At 42.0% G+C, this 17,354-nt stretch overlaps 1 protein-coding gene and 1 long non-coding RNA gene across 3 annotated transcripts in view; both read left to right on the forward strand.

Moving 5' to 3' along the window:
• ank2b (ankyrin 2b, neuronal) overlaps positions 1-17,354 on the forward strand; it is a 250,031-nt gene that overhangs the window by 51,455 nt on the left and 181,222 nt on the right. The window contains exon 1 of one of the 2 annotated variants that reach the window (XM_032582194.1): positions 7,458-7,565. The exons of the other annotated variant lie outside the window; for it this stretch is intronic. Coding sequence (XP_032438085.1) covers positions 7,512-7,565 — 54 coding nt within the window. The 5' untranslated portion in view covers positions 7,458-7,511. Of the gene's footprint in view, positions 1-7,457; positions 7,566-17,354 lie in introns of those variants that run through there. 2 annotated transcript variants of the gene reach the window in all.
• LOC116732197 (uncharacterized) lies at positions 11,469-13,350 on the forward strand. The gene is made up of 3 exons (XR_004341729.1): positions 11,469-12,317; positions 12,451-12,526; positions 13,167-13,350. It is a non-coding gene; the product is annotated as an uncharacterized LOC116732197 (long non-coding RNA).

The raw sequence follows: 17,354 nt of genomic DNA on the forward strand, positions 1-17,354 counted from the left end.
TTCCTCTTTCTTCTCTCCCTCCCTGATGGATAAGTCCTTTTTTGAGACATTGTTTTGCTAACTTAACTTCTGACTGGAGCTTTGGACGTTTGGATGCTCTGCACAGCAGCTCATGTTACCGGTGAAGCTTGCATGATCTACCACAGCCACCAGGGGGCCCCAAGAGCAATTTATTATTTTTTTATCCATAAAATAATAATTTCTACATACATTATCAAATATGTTATTTTAAAAACAAATTACTTTATGATGAATTGTGTGTTTTTGATATTATAATGACAGAAATTATTACAAAAAAAAAAAAATCAGCTCCACTGAGGGGTCCCCTTAGTGGCCCTGGGGCCCTAAGTGGCTGCTTAGTTTGCTTATGCCTTGGGCCGGCCCTGCACGAGACCTCCGCAGATTGTGGCACAGAGATGGAAGCAAAACAAAATGAAGAAGAGTTTGAATTGACAGTCACATTGGTTAAATTTATTTCAGCTCTAAGCATTTAATATTTAGGTGTTTTTATGGGAGTATGTATCTTTCAGATCAATTTAAGAAGCAATTTTGATCATATATCACATTTTATTGTGTCATGTGGAGTGGGGCGCTGGTCTTGGTCTTGACTCGGTCTCGGATCCTAAAAGTCTTGGTCTTGATTTGGTCTCGACTTAGGTGGTCTTGACTACAACATAGTTAATGGTTAATGGTTAAGCGACTGAATTTATGTGATACTCGAAGCTGGAATTGAACTGGCAAAATCTTGAAATCAGAAAGTAGTTTAACTCAACCTGTTGAACTACAGTCAAGTTGGGTTCCAGCAATTAGTCTCAGTGAAATTAACTCTTAATGCTTCAGCATGCCTAGAACTTTTAAATTATTTCATGCTCCCAACATTGTGGGAACAGTTTGTGACAGAACTTGACTTGTCTGCACAGAGTCCTGACCTCAACCCAGAAGTCAGAATTAGAGCAGAACCATGGCTCCATGTCCAACATCAGTGCCTCACCTTGTAGCTGATCTCCTGACAGAATGTTCAGATATTCCCATAGCTCACCGCTTTTCTTGACCATACACAGATGGATGTGTAATAAATAGACAGAATAATCCAGGACAGAAGATGAGCAGCAGCTACTGTGGCAGGTTGGACTTCCTGAGTTGCTCCAGGAAGTCCAGTCTCTGCTGGATTTTTGTCTCTGTTTGAGGACCAGCTCACCCTTGCTTTACTGGCTGGCGGTGAGATAGAGATGAAATTCAAATGAAATATTTGTGCAAAGTAGTGAAATGGCAAACTGACCAACAGATAGAAAATATTATGCTGTGTCTTTTCATTCTAAATGTTCTTTTTTGTGACAGGCTCTACAATGACTGCTTTGGTTGAGATAAAAAAAATGTTTGCTTTGACTCTTTAGTCAGGTCCTCCCTTCCTTTAATCCCTCATCCCCACTGCTGTATCTCTGTCCTAACATCTCAGTCATACTGCTCCTTCCATGTCTTCTTTTTACACTTTCCCTTGTACATTATCCCGCACTTCTTCGTAAGCATTGGAGAAAAGTCAGAGAAGTTGCACAAAGTCGGGTCTGACTTTTTTTTTCCAACACTGGCTGATACTGATGATCACTGGACAGCTGCATGTATAGGAGTCAAATTATTAGACTGACCACTATGGTGCTTTTGGAACATCACAGACCAAACTTATTATGAACGGATCCTGTTTGGTTACAGTTGAATTCAGCGCTGCCACCTGCTGCTCCTTCTCCCCGATGTGCAGCAGGAAGCTCTGCTGACTCAGCAGCGGCTCTCTAACTTTACGGGATGAACTGACATGCAGACGGCGGCAGAGATCGCCTCTAATAAATCCTCAGAATGCAACTTGAACTTTGTTTCCAGATGTTGTTAAACAGTATTTTTATAAGAGCGTAAAGCTGCCAGGTTAGAAGCTTCAATACGCAGAGCGACACTGATCAGTTGGATGGATAAAAAAGCCTGACATAATGCCGCATTGTCGCACACATTACTCCAGGGTCCGATGGTCTTTTTTAAAGTAAAGGGGGCAGAAAGAGGTAGGGAGAAGGGAGCGGGGGAGGCATGGGCCCAGCAAACCGAGGATGGGAGTCGGACTCCAGACTACCGCTGTCTACAGTCTCTATATGCGGGGCACCACGCTAACCACTGCGCCCCAAAACGGCCCTATTCTGGTAGCCCTTGTTGGAATTTTCAGTTGATCATTGGTAAATTATTTACAATTTATACAACCTCAGAATGCAACTTGAACTGTCCAAGGAACTCACCTGGATCATCTTTCATTTTCTTGGAAAAATCTGTTTTGTCAGGTGATTACGACTAGTCGACTGGGCCCGAAAAAAGTCATTGCAGAGTAAAAAGTTGACTAGTAGAGTAGTTTGTGCAACCCCTAGTGCAGCCCCAGACAGAATGTTATCTAAAATCTAAGAAACAGCATGAAGTTCCAATAAATTGCATACATATTTATATATCTGAACTTATTGTTATGAATTTTATGGAAGGAACCAATGGAACACTGCAGCCCATCTGACCTGAATTGAACATAGAATAACTAAAAAAAAGCAAAATGAAAACAGGCTTAAGATTTTAGTTGCTTAAAAAGTTAATGAGACCTCCAATAACTTTTATGAAAATATAATATTTTTCACTGAATGAAATTTGAAACATAACCTCTAAGAAAAAAAATAACACTGTCAAGAACAGATTTGTGAATTTATTAGCACTAGTAGAATTCTTCCATAGGATCCATGCAGTGTGGGGTCCCTGTCAGTAGGGATCAGCAAAACGGAAGCCTCAACCTCATCTTTTAGTGTCTCCAAGGAAACGTCTTGTTGCTATGATGCAAGACTTAAAACCCAAAAGTAAACTGGTCTTCATTGAAATGTCAGAACCTCTGATGTCTGAACCTTCCACAGCCTGGCTGACACATTCTACACTCAGAGGACAGCTGACCTTTGACCCATACACTTCCATACTGCATTGAGCAAGGCAGAGCAACAACAACCCTTTCTCAAACATATGGGTCAGCACATACATGAAACACAAGTAACATTTAAAGGTGCAGCTACAGCCTCCCTCTCCATGCTGGGAACTGAATAATGGATGAAAGCTGGGGGGGACTATTCACCATCCTCAACTCCGCCCCCCAGCCCCCGCCACCGGCGTTGGGGGGTAGCGGGTGCTGAACAGCTTCCGAGGCTCTTTTCTATCATCAGAACACATCTCCATACCTTTTGCTAGGGTTAACATCTCTTTACCTGGCCGATATCAGGTAAAGGTGGCAGAAAAAACTCAGGCATCTTGAGTTCAACATGAGAGGTCAAAGGTGACTGGACAAAGACTGAAGAAGTGGAAATGAAAATAATAGAGTGCAGTTCACATCAGTCTGCCAAACTGTTTGAGACTTATTGTCCTAGTGCTGAGAAGACTTTGATGAGAGAAATATCCTTACTTGCCTTTGATTTATGAATTATGGTAGTAATCAAATACCTAGAAATGGTATACCACCAAACCCTCCACCCAATCAATGCTTATCTCTATTAGAAAAACAACAGTAATTGCTGTAATTTTCTCTAATATTGTTATGACTTTTTTCTTGTGACACTATTGTTACTGTTTGAGTGTTTTTGAGGTTTGACAGTAGGTTTGCCTACAATTGCCTACTGATCTGCGTATCGGTGTATAAATGTGTGTGTTTGTGAGTGCGACTGGGTGAATGTGACTCCAGTGTAAAGCGCTTTGAGTGGTCAAAATGACTGGAAAAGCGCTATATAAATTCAGTCCATTTACCATTTCTTAGCTGACAGGAGTCAGAGATGCTCTTCTGCATACCTTGGTTATAACGAGTGGCTATTTGAGCTACTGTTGCCATTCTATCAGCTTGAACCAATCTGGCCATTCTCCTCTGACATCAACAAGGCATTTGCGCCCACAGAACTGCCACTTACTGGATATTTTCTCTTTTTTGGACCATTCTCTGTAAACCCTAGAGATGGTCGTGCGTGAAAATTCCAGTAGATCAACAATTTCTGAAATACTCAGACCAGCCCGTCTCGCACCAACAACCATGCCATGTTCAAAGTCACTTAACCACCTTTCTTCCCCGTTCTGATGCTCAGTTTAAACTGCAGCAGATCGTCTTGGCCATGTCTACTTGCCTAAATGCATTGAGGTGCTGCCATGCGATTGGCTAATTCAACATTTACATTAATGAGCAGTTGGACAGGTACGTCAGTGGTCCCCAACCCCGGGGTCGAGGACAGGTACCGGTCCGTGGACCAATTGGTACCGGGCCGCGTAAGAAATAATTAAATATTTCCATTTTATGTATTATTTGAGTCTGGAGGATCTTTTATTTTGAAAATCCTTTAACCGGATTCTCTGTTACGTCTTGCACGCCAACATTGAGCCACAAGCAGCAAAATGAGTAAGAAACAGATCAGATTCTTTGGAAAGTTTCTTTATGAAGGCGAAAGGCCCAGAGAAGAGACAGGAGAATGGATTTATCCCTGTAGGTGATTCCCACATTCCAAGCTCTGCATGATATGGTGACCGGCTCGTTAATGAGGGAATGAAGCTTCAAACTGCTTCTCCATGTAGAGACCAAGCACCCTGTGCATAAGCAACACCCAGATGGGACCGTCTCTTTGCAGAGAAACAAGCTCAGGGCTCCCATTAGTCGTTTTTGTGAGTTAAAATTTTCACGAAAGCAAAATGTTCATTTTTGTGGCGCATCTGTATCTTATTTTGAAGGGATATGTAAACGTTACCATAGCAACCAGAGTCAGAGAGCATTAGGGCAGTGGTCGAGACGAGATGAGAGGAGTAGAGCTTGTGAGTTTTAAGTCTGGTTCACACAGCATGATTTAAGGATTGTCGGCTGATTTTCCAAACTTCTGTGACCACAGAGCCGATAAAAGTCCAACAGGTTCGATCTGTTCGTGTGTCCAGCCACACGGCAGGAGCAACACACCACACATGAACCGATTCCGCTCACGAACATCCCGATTCCAGAAGAAAATCCAGTAAAAGCCCCAACATACCATAGGTGAACTTAGAATAATCAAACACGGATGACTATGTAGAAACAGTGATAGTCTGTGGACTCATTTTAAGCAATAAAAGACGTAACAAAAAGAAAAGGCGTTTGATAAAAGACGGAGGGAGCAGCCGCTCTATTTGCTGCACCGTGATTTGGAGGTGAGTTATGTTTTTTAGCAGTTAAAATTTTTAACTGAATAAACATAACCACATATAATAAACATATATAAATATGACCTTTGCATGTAGTAATAAACATGTCCGCCGGACTCTCAGTTGCGATGTGAGCTGTTTGGGATTCCCCTCCGTTCTTACGTCATCGCGCTTTCTGGTTGGCTACCTGTCACATTCAACAGGCTGCGTTCTCGCTCCCAGTCAGGAAAAACCCTCCAGGCTGCGATAATCGGGCAAAAACAATGTTGAATATGTCCGATTTTAGATCGGGCATATTCAACACACCACCACGTAACACACCACACACTGCAGGACGTTGCAAGATTGCCGTAAAGGAAAAATTGGGGCAAAAAAAAGAAAAAAAGGCTTTGCAGCTCTGCGGGAACACCAACATGCAGAAGCATTATCTGTTCCTCTCCCATCTCCCCCTCCCCGGGCCGCAGCAAAATTGCCAAGTCTTGACCGGTCCGCGGTAATAAAAAGGTTGGGGACCTCTGGTGTACGTAATAAAGTGGTCGGTGAGTGTATATGACAGTAGGGATTGGCCAGCAAGGTATCCCACAATGCATTGGGCCACCACCAGTGGCAACTAATTAAATAAACTACTTTTTTATCTGTCACAAAAAGTAATATATTTCAAATCCATAGCCGTGTCCAAATTCAGGGTCTGCAGCTGTTGAAAGACCCAGTCTATCTTGGACGGGTCCTTCGCAGACTGCAAATAAACAAAGACCGGAAGAGAAAAGCTGTGAATTCGGACAGGTCTAGCCTTCAGTCAGCTGTCTAGCATCCACCTCAGCATAATTTATGTTGCCTAGCAACCATGACAGCGTGAAGCACAGAACGGTGAAGGAAAAAAAAGTTTGGTTTTTAGTCATGTATTACTCCTGATTACTGTATTATTCATCACCTGTTGTAGTAAAGGCTGTTCAAAGTAAAAAGGAAATCTGTTAGTTTGATTCTAAAATGTTCAAACGTGTTTAGCATGTTTCTATAAAGAATAAATATAAGCAAATTATTTGTTTACAAATTTAATACTCTCCAGATCTCAGATAAGACATTACAGTTAAATAAAACTACTATATTTGAAGGCTTAAATTTAATCATTCAAACCGATTTGCTCAGAAATAAATTAAATACATTGGTATTGAGCCACAATGAATCGTGGGATATGGTGGGCTGTGAAGGGTACACCAGACCCATCGTTCAAATCTGGGGAAAAGGAAGGCCACATTTGAAGGAGTCTTTGAATTCGGACAGGACTTGTCACTGCGCTGTGATGTAAGCGGTCTACAAAGCTGACCTTTGAAGAATGCAGCCCTTGATTTCGGACATGGCTCATATGTGAACCTCCAAGAATAGCCAGATCTATTTTTATAGTTGGTTGTAATGATCACTGTGGCCTCTAAAAGTTGATGTGTCGGTTTCATCCAGCAAACACAGGGGGAAAAAAAACTAAAGGTTTTCATTTTAGCCTGTTCCTCAGTGTAAACTCTAAATGATGGTGTGACGCAATATAAATCCCATGATGCAGGATAGGCGGTTTTGATTAACATGTTCCCTGAACACTAATCTGGTCCTGAGATATGGATGGGAATTAGTCTCCACTTTGTGTTTGCTGTGTTTTAAAACATGCAGCGGACATCTTTGCTCGATGGAAGTAATCTCTGAATGGAGCAAAAAGAGCTTCAGATAAAGAAATTGCTGTAGGGAACTTAATTAAATTCAGTTAGCTGGGTTTAGTTAAGAGAATGATTTAAAGTCAAATCAGTTACATACACAAAACTTTTACACCAGGTCTGAACATTTATTCTGATCTTTTCACTCTTTTAAGACAGGAAACTCAGAGATCTCCAACCTGGAGCTCAAATATTTATTTAATTCTATTGAATTTGCTCCTTCACTAACTAACTGTGAACATGTTTACATGGTCACTCTTCCCTTTATTGTTTCTCTGTCTCAATATTTGAATTCTAGGTCAGTTGAAAAGTCTTCTCTATTTTTATCCACCTAATCCCCTTTAAGAATGCACACACCCCTCAGAGGTCGTGCATAGACATGTGTGTTTGTGTGTGAAGTCCACTGCAGTGTGTTAATACCTCCAGCATGTTACACACTAATCCACACACCACCGGCAATACTGTTCTTCCTACCCCACCCCCTGCCAAACACCAACACACACATCTCTCCATCTCACTCACATGTCAGTAGCGGCAGCCACACTTCCATGTTGGCTTGGAAACATTGGATATATTTGACCTGGGGGAGTTGGAGCCTGGTTGGGAGCATTTATGAGCACAGCCATGGTGGTGGGAGCAACAGGCCAGGCAGGCTCTGACCGACAGGTTAGCAGCACATTTTCACCGTTAGGATGTAGTTGACTTGTTGTGTGGCAGACTGCACTACAACTGTCTCCTTAAGTGTAGCAAATAAAGCTAAGACTGAATCATTCCTTGCCATTTAAGCATTATTTCTCATTTAATATGTGACTTTTTTGTGTTTGTTTTTCATCCTTTATGATTTGTAGGACTTTCCTATGTAATGCTCCGTCTAAAAAATATTTAGGAAAGAAATGTGGATAAGTTTTACAAAGTTGTTTTATTCTAGTCAATTGCAAAATAGCTTGAAATTCTGTTAATATGCAACAAGTGCAAAAGAAGTTATTTCTTTATGAAAAAGTTGCAGATATTTTACTTAAATGAATGTTAGTTTATGCCAGGATTTGTTACTTAATTGTACATCATTTTTTATTTGAAGATTCAGCTGATTCTGCTTTCACTTGTGTTTATGAGGACAGTGGGATATGCTCATGACCTTTCCCAGTAAAACAAGAAAACAAGGATGATTATTCATTGAGGATGATTGCATATTTTCTGCGGTTTGCATTGAGCGCTTTGTTTGCACTTGGCACTTCATGGTTTCTAATTATAAACAGCAGTTCAGATTTCTTTTTGTACCCTCTGAGTTTACAGCACCTAATCTCTCATAGCTGTCTTTTTTCCCTGGATTAAAATCCTAGAAACTCATTAGCTGTGAGCTAGTTAAGTAAGTTTTTGAATCACGTTTGAAACTGTTGTCTTCATGAGGTGTCATAGAGCTAAACTGGCAGAAGAGTAGACATTCCAGTTACAGATCCAGAATGTGTTTACAGGACAAGTTTTTAATTTGTATTTTTAAGGTCTATTTAATGATGTATAACTGTGCGTATTCGTCACAGCTAAACATTAGCAATTGAAATCATTAGATCTGATTTTAACCAAACTTCTGCCTTCAGCAAGCAATCATTTTTCAATAGCCGAGGGTCAAGAGGGTCACCTATGGAGAAAGAGGAGATCAGGTGCGAAGTGAGATAAACGTGATTGGTTTTGGTGATCGGCAACAAGAGACAGTGATCGGCGATCTCCCATCATACACTTTTTCAGGGAAATGGGACGATTATGATCGATGGCCGATCGATCAGGACACCTCTAGTTGACATACAGTATATAATCACATTTACCTATCAAGCTTCAGTATAGTGGAGCATTTATGATGCTGCACTCATGTTTAAATGAGGCGATCAATATTTAAAGTAAAGGGCTGTTTATCATTAGACCTAAAGATACAAGTCAGGGAGGGTCAGGGTTGCATTTAACACACCAGTGATAAATACAACCCTTAACTCAGAGCCGCTGCTGAGTCAGCAGAGCTTCCTGCTGCACATCGGGGAGAAGGAGCAGCAGGTGGCAGCGCTGAATTCAACTGTAACCAAACAGGATCCGTTCATAATAAGTTTGGTCTGTGATGTTCCAAAAGCACCATAGTGGTCAGTCTAATAATTTGACTCCTATACATGCAGCTATCCAGTGATCATCAGTATCAGCCAGTGTTGGAAAAAAAAGTCAGACCCGACTTTGTGCAACTTCTCTGACTTTTTTCCAATGCTTACGAAGAAGTGCGGGATAATGATCTGTCTCTTGTTCTTTTAATTATGCATAACAGACTTAGTGAAAGCGGGATTCTTTTTACCAATATTTGCCATGAATGTGGCTGATAAAGCCTCCAAGTTGCTGTGAAGCATTTTGCACTTAAGTCACTGTGATGTCACCGCGACTAGTCGACTTCGACTCGACTTCGACTCGACTTTTATCATGTTGTAGTCGACCTTAAAAATTATGAAGTCATGCAATCCCTAATTCTGATAAAGATCCCACTGTTATGATTCTGGTCCATCTGCCTGCTCTGTTTTCTTCATCAGGTTTATCTGCATGCTGCTGCGCTGCAGCACAATTAGGCTCATGTCATCCACCTGTCCTTCATGCAAGGGCCTGTTTGGAAGCCCTTGCATGAGTTACCAATCCAAAAATCTGACTGAATCAGTCTTTAGCAGATCAGTGTTTCTCAATACTAGTCCCCACCAGAAATCCAGTTGTGAAATTTCCTCTCTCCTAAATATTCCACAGTCAACTGTCAGCTTTATTATAAGAAAATGAAGTGTTTGGGAAAGACAGCAACTCAGGCTGTCTTTTAAACAGGCTACTTAAACAGATGGAACAGGATCAGCGCATGCTGGCGCAGAGAGGTTGCCAACTTTCTGCAGAGTCAATCACTACAGACCTCCAAACATCCTGCGGCCTTCAGATTAGCTCAAGACCAGTGTGCAGACAACTTCATGGAATGGGTTCCCATGGTTGAGCAGCTCCATCCAAGACATACGTCACCAAGTGCAATGCAAAGAATTGGAAGCATGCTACTTAATTCCAGTGAAAGGAACTCTGAATGCTTAAGTTTACCACGACATTTTGGACAATTCCATGTTCTCCACGTTGTGGGAACAGTTTGGAGCTGGCCCATTCCTCTTCCAACATGACTGTGCACAAAGCAAGTACATAAATACATGATGGCAGAGTCTGGTGTGGATGAACTTGACTGGCCTGCACACAGTCCAGACTTCAACCAGATAAAACACCTCTGGGTGAATTAGAGAGGAGAATGAGAGCCAGGCCTTCTCATCCAACATTAGTATGTGACTTCACAAATACATTTCTGGAAGAATTGTCAAAAATCCCCATAAACACACTCCTAAACCTTGTGGACAGCCTTCCCAGAAGAGCTGAAGCTGTTCTAGCTGCAAAGGTGGACCAACGTCATATGGATTAGTCACTTAAGCTCATATGTGAATAAAGGTGAATAAACATAGTGTACATACACTATGGTACACATATGCACATGCATACACATGTGAAAAGATGATACACATACAAAACATGTGATACACAAAATCGTGCATCTCATGTACATCCCATGTGACACACATGGGATGTACATGTTTATCACATGTAAAATATGTGATACACGTGAAAACATTGAATTCTGGTTTTTATCACTAGGCATTCCAAAATCACACAGATGTTATGTTAAATTATGTAAGGTGACCTCAATATATTATCATTATTAGATACATGTGCTTTTATATGTGATTCATGTCTTTCACACATCATTCACTCGTTGTTCACATGTGAAAATTTGTGAAAAACACATATGGTTTTTATGTAGTACATGGTTTTCATGTGTAACTTTCACATATAAATGTCATGTGAAATGCACATTTATACCTTGCTTCGTCCAGAGTTCTGGGCTCTCAAGAAACAATTTCTTTCTGGAGGCGTAGACTGTGTTGAGATTTTAAAATGTACTCAGTCGCTAATGTTTGTCCGTGACTTATGTAATGTGCAATTCAACTTTAGGAAGCTTACCTGAAATGTCCTGTGCTGCAATCAATTCCTCCACTGTGGAAAAAAAAGTGCTGATCAAAACAAGGGAATGTTAATTCAATATTTGGAAGTGTGACTGACATGGACTGATCAGATTCCTTCATTTCCTTTGATGCCATTGCTAAAACTACAGGCAGAAAATCAATGTCATGGTTTACTACTACTCCTTCTGTTCACTGATTGGAAATCTACCAGAAGGAATATGAGTTAGGGAGATTTGGATTGAGCGGAATATCACAGGAAAGCAATGGTCAGGCTAGCTATCATCTGGTCTGAAGGTATTTTATAGTAGGGGAATAAAAAACTACTCTATATAAAAAAGGGGAGGACAGAGCCTTAAAGAAACTGCATATAACATCATTTCATCTGAACACAAACTCTGTATTTTGGAAATCTGATGATAGAATACCACATAAACATTTTATCTGTAACTTTTATCTTATTTTATTTTTAACCATTTTTTGGACAATACTAGAGAAAATGTTGTTTTCTCATCTGATGTAAGCTATATGAATCATGAATTTTTTATGGATGTCATCAAAGTCCTAAGTTTTGTTTCATCAGTAAAATTATCTGTGCACTTGTTGAAATCGGATGCATGAGTGAGCTGCTTCACTAGAAGGAAGGCTGAGAAATGACTTCAGCTCACCTTCTTTTGATCATCCAACCCTGTCACTGAGGGGCAGTCTGTATCATCTATGTGAAGATATTCATGTGCATGAGTCCAATAATGTTTCATTGTTCCTAGTCATTGTATGGAACAGTACAATAAAAAGAGGTTATGATGAAGAAGTGTGTAAAGATGATTAATGCTTGAAACAGAAGGTAGTGGGTGTTGTCATCCAAACCTCCAGGGAATTCCGGCTCAGCTCATTTGGCTTTATTGGATAAGGCCTGGTGATGGGGGGCAGCAGGGTGAGCTCTCTTAGTCCATTGTGTCCTCTCTCAAATGAGATGAGGACCACGGATTGTTTTCTTTATTATAATACCTGACTCGAAGATTGCAGTTGTAGCAGAGGTGTCCCTGGCCTTGCACACACACACACGCGCACCCCTGCACACACATACACTGACACAAATGCCCCTTTTCCACCGGCTCGGCTCTACTCGGTCTGCTTTATGAGCGTTTCCAGCGGCCTTTTTTCGGGGCTGGCCCTGCTTTTCAGGTCCCTGCTTAGGAGTAGGACTAGCGGCGGCCCTGCTTTTCTGGGTGACGCAAGCTTCACTCCTGTTCACTGATTGGCCGTGGGCGTAGTCAGAAGAGCAGCAAAGAGAGAAGGAAAATGAAGGCGCGACGTTTCAAACTCTCTGCAACACGGAAGTAATAGAAGATACAATCATGAGGTGAACAACGATGTCGGCTTTTCTTTGCTTCGGATTTCAATATTCCGAAGCAAATATTGAATATTGCAGCTGAATATTGAGGGAGCAGTGAGGAATGAGTCTTTTTTGTCAATGTAGCGGAGAGAATGGAAAGCCTCGTTAGCCACTTTGGAGCCCGACTGTGAACACCGACTCAGATGCAGCTAACGCCGCTGCTGATCTCCAGCCAGGTGAGCAGTTTGTAGATATATCTGTCTGCTTTTTAAAATATTTAAGATTGCCTACATACAGTCATGGAAGACATTTGAAACACAAAGTCTTCTGTATTTCTATTGCTCAAACACAACATGCACATTTTCTCAGGACAGTTTCACATTCCTCAGTTCTAGATAATGTCAATATTGTACAGCATGTCGCCTTCATTTGTTTTTTATGTCTTGTCTTTGCGTGAATCTACATGCTTCAATTGTTTCTCATTTTGCTGTTGTTGCTCTGGAGTTTCCCCTATTGTAAGATAATAAAACATGTTATATGATATTCTTATTGTAAAATGGCTAGATATCAGTTCTCTAATTAAATGGTTATGAATTATTAATTGTAGAGGACATAAAATGAACAATAAACTTGAAGAAAACGATAGTGGTATTTTGTCCATGGCTGTATGTCTGCATAGATCTAAAACTTACAGGTAACTATGTTTTCTCTATAATTTACACAACTATTCCAGATATTTATTATTCTGTATGTCTGGATGGTAAAAATATGTGTTAGTATATATATAAAGTAACATGTCTGTTTTAAATAATTCCCAAGTGTATGTAACTTCCACATTAGTAACTCTGTTATTTATCTACATGTATGTGTTATAAGCTCTAACATCTGATTACCTTTCCCAGAGAACAGAGGAGGAACATGACTGACATGATGGAGAACGATGAGGAGAACCGTCAGAACAACAACTGAATCTCCTTCAGGAGGAAGCAGCTACCAGCAGAGATGGCAGAGCTCCATGAAGAGTTGAGACACAAGAAAAATAAATGCTGTTTTCTCTTAATGAGCAAAGTCTCTATTTTATACTCACTCCACACATTATTGTACAAACTGCAGTTTGTTTGGCATCAAGGTCCTAATACAATCCTCCCACAAAGGTGAGGAGCTTCAGACGGAGTGAAAATAACATTATTTTATATAAATATTTCATTGACATTTAGCATTGTAGATTACCAATGAAGGTATCCAAATGTGACTACGTTATCCAGCAAACCAAACATTTTGACATTATTATCAGGATTGCTATTAACAAGAACATAAAATGCAAATCATGTTTGCCTCTTCTTGTGCCTCAGAAAAACAACTGGCCTTAGGTCGCATAAGGCTGCACAGTGGCGCAGTTGGTAGAGGTGTTGCCTTGCAGCAAGAAGGTCCTGGGTTCGATTCCCGGCCCGGGGTCTTTCTGGATGGAGTTTGCATGTTCTCCCTGTGCATGCGTGGGTTCTCTCTGGATACTCTGGCTTCCTCCCACAGTCCAAAAGCATGACTGTCAGATTAATTGGTTTCTCTAAATTCTCCCTTGGTGTGTGTGTGGGTGTGTGTGGTTTTGTGTCCTGCATCTGTCTGTGTGTTGCCCTGTGACAGACTGGCGACCTGTCCAGGGCCTGATCAGAAGCCTGATGGCGACCCCAAGGCGTCTGTAAGCAAAATATGGCTCTGCCACTATCTCCACATCGTATTTTATTGTCAGGGTGTACCTTGCCTCTCGCCCAGAACGTTAGCTGGAGATAGGCACCAGCACCTCCTCACCCCACTAAGGGACAAGGTACAGAAAATGGATGGATGGATGGTTAGGTCGCATAGTAACGAAGCACAGAACACTGCGCCTGGAGGTGGGGTGCAATACCCTCCATTGCCAGGAGGTGGCACCCTCCTACAGAGTCGAGACGCGGTCACACTGAAACGGAGCGAGTCGGGCTGGGCTGCTGAAGTAGAGCCGGTGAAAAAGGGGCAATAGTTTGTCGTTCTATCTTCACAGCAACATTGCATTGACTTCCATTCATTTTTCATTCGTTTCTATAGCCTAATCCTGACCTTACCCTAAATCTAACCATTACCAGTACTACCATTATCTTGACGCTAACAATTATCAGTATTACCACTACCCTAATCTTAACCATTATCAGTAGTACCAGTACCTAACTGTTACCATTACTAGTACCAGCGGCGATTCTGGGATCTGACTTTTAGGGTGCTTAGCCCCCAGCAAGGCTTAAACCAGGGGTGGGCCACTCCAGGCCTGGAGGGCCGGTCTCCTGCAACTTTTAGATGTATCTCTACTTTAACACACCTGAGTCAAATAATGAGGTCATTAGCAGGACTCTGGAGAACCTGGCTGCACTTAGGAGGTGATTCAGCTATTGGATTCAAGCGTGTTGGACCAGGGAGACATCTAAGAGTTGCAGGACATCGGCCCTCGAGGACCAGGATTGCCAACAAAATTAACCACTGCTAACACACAAGGGGGTAATTAAACACACAAGAACTTAAACAAATACTGGTCAGCACATTACTAAATCTTTAAATAAAATAAACATTAGAGTTGAACTAACTTCCAAAAAGAAGAAACATTAAAGAAATGGTCAAATTAAACTAAAAAAGACCAAATTTCCCCTTCCCCTGGCAAACAAATGGAATGACCCACTGAGGAGGTTTGCCAGCCATATAAGGACAGCAGTTAGCTGGAGCTCTCTGTGTGATTCCAGCAGCAGCTCCAAAGTCCAAAGAACGAAACGAAATACACCCAGTCCATAATCAAAACAAAAGCGGTCAGGAAGGACAGGGTCTGCCGAAAACGGCGCAGGAGGCAATCCCATGGTGGCGAGTTCGGAGGCCGGGAACGGAGCAGGAAGTGGATCCGTTGTGGCAGATCCCGGGGCCGGCAACAGTACAGGAGGTGGACCCCTTGTGGGAGGTCCAGCGGGCAACGTCGGCGCAGGAGCTCGGGCCTCAGTGGGCTTCAATGGAGGAGCAGGGGGCTGGCAGATGACTCCGGAGGGCCGTCAGACTACTCCAAGGGAGCACAGAGAGGAGGCGATGAGGAGCCACTGGGAGGCAACAAAGAGTCACTGGGGACTCTGGGGGGGGGGGCGACGAAGAGTCACTAGGAGACAACGAGGAGTCACTGGGAGGCAACGAAGGCCCACTTACTGGGGCGGGCCAAGCCACCAGCCATGCCGCCTGTCGGCCAGTTACCAGCCTGGCCACCTGGAACCCCATGACCATGGGGGCAATGGCTGAAGGCAGGCTGGCAGCTGCAGTGAGAGGAGAAGAGACTGCTGCAGCGGCGGCAAGAGATGGCGAGCTGACAGCAGCGACTGGAGGTGTGGCAGGCGCAGGAGACGTAACAAGAGCTGCCGCAGGAGGTGGTGCTGGTCCCGGCAACAAAGGAGAGGCTGGAGCTGGAGTGGTGGAGCGGAAGAATGGAATGTCTGGTTTAGGAAGCAGAGCTAGACAGACAGCTAAAGCTGTCTGGCACTCCCACTCTGCCTCCTGCTGCAGCTCCACCAACCCCAGGGACGGGAGATGGGCGGACCAGTACTACAGCTCCAAGAGAAGCCTGATGGCGACCCCAAGGCGTCTGTAAGCAAAATATGGCTCTGCCACTATCTCCACATTGTATTTTATTGTCAATATTAACTCATTCCAGTGAGTAGGGACCATGATGTTGATGTTTTCTTTATTTCTTTAGCGTACCTCACTGTAATCACTTTAGGTCGGGTCCTTCTGTCAAGATATGCGGTTAGGGATGGTGACGAAGACTCTGTGGACCCAGCTTGTAGAAAATGATTTAATGATAATCCAGAAATACAAAATACAAAATCCAGGCAGCACAGAATGAACGGAAGGCTAAAGCTCAAAACTGGTAGTAACTGGTAACAACGGGCATCTAACAACAGACTTGACGCAACAAGACAAGACAAGGACCCAACCAGGAACAAGGAACACAGGTGGGTTGAAATACACAGGGAGACAATCAGGGGAAACAAGAAAGAGGTGTAACTAATCAAGGGGTAGAAGGGGCAACACAGAGACTCCACAGAACACAGAAATCAAAATAAACACAGAAACAACCAAATCCTTACAGATCTAGCAGATGGAAAGTGTGATCCTATCTCGATACAGCAGCTAAAAGTGCAGCACTATAATTTTTAATTCGTTGTTAAAATAAAATTGTGAAGGTTTAAAAAATATCTACCGCTGAATATTTAAAAAAGACATTTATTTATAATTTCTTCTTAACCACTCTTGGCCCCCTTCTAGAACCACTTCTGGGCTGCAGGTCTGGTGCATTTTTGCTTAGCATGATTTTTCTTCATTGATAGGAAGTCAGATTATCCAAACTGGTAAAATATTAGTGAAATAATACATTAAATGACCACTGAACAATTATTTATAAAATATATCAACATTTCTGAATAAAACACACAAAAAGTAATGTAATGTAGGAAATATTTATATATTTACTGTTAATCTATTAGTATGATTTGTTCATAAAACGGCCACTTATTTTGGCTAATGCTATTATATATTAAATGTCATCCAAACTTAACATCCTAAGTAAATAATCAAACCACAATAGTCTACTAAAATCACAATAAAAACTTAATCAATCATAACTAAATGTTCTGTACCATATCAGCCTCAGGAGATGATTGAGGGATGAAGAGATTCTGATTTCTGGTTCTTTAGGTTCTAACGGGTCTGCAGTTCCTCTCCTGATCCATTCTGTCTATCATACAGCGGCACACTGCGCCACTACTGACACATTTTTTGTCTTTCGATGTCCACAGTGTCCATCCTAACTGAAATTGTTCTGCTTATAATGCGCGTCTTTTCACTCATGTCTGTATTTTTAAAAGCGTTTTTGCTTCTAAGGACATGGAGTCGGGTCGAGGACGTTTTAAAAAGATGCGGGTTGATAGCAGCTCACATGGCTGCGTAGTGTCCGTCTCTAGGCAACCGTGATGGCAGCATCGGTCCGTAGCGTTCAGGGGTCCTTTAGCT

This window comes from Xiphophorus hellerii, chromosome 14 (genome assembly GCF_003331165.1).
Source record: "Xiphophorus hellerii strain 12219 chromosome 14, Xiphophorus_hellerii-4.1, whole genome shotgun sequence".
Classification (NCBI taxonomy): Eukaryota; Metazoa; Chordata; class Actinopteri; order Cyprinodontiformes; family Poeciliidae; genus Xiphophorus; species Xiphophorus hellerii.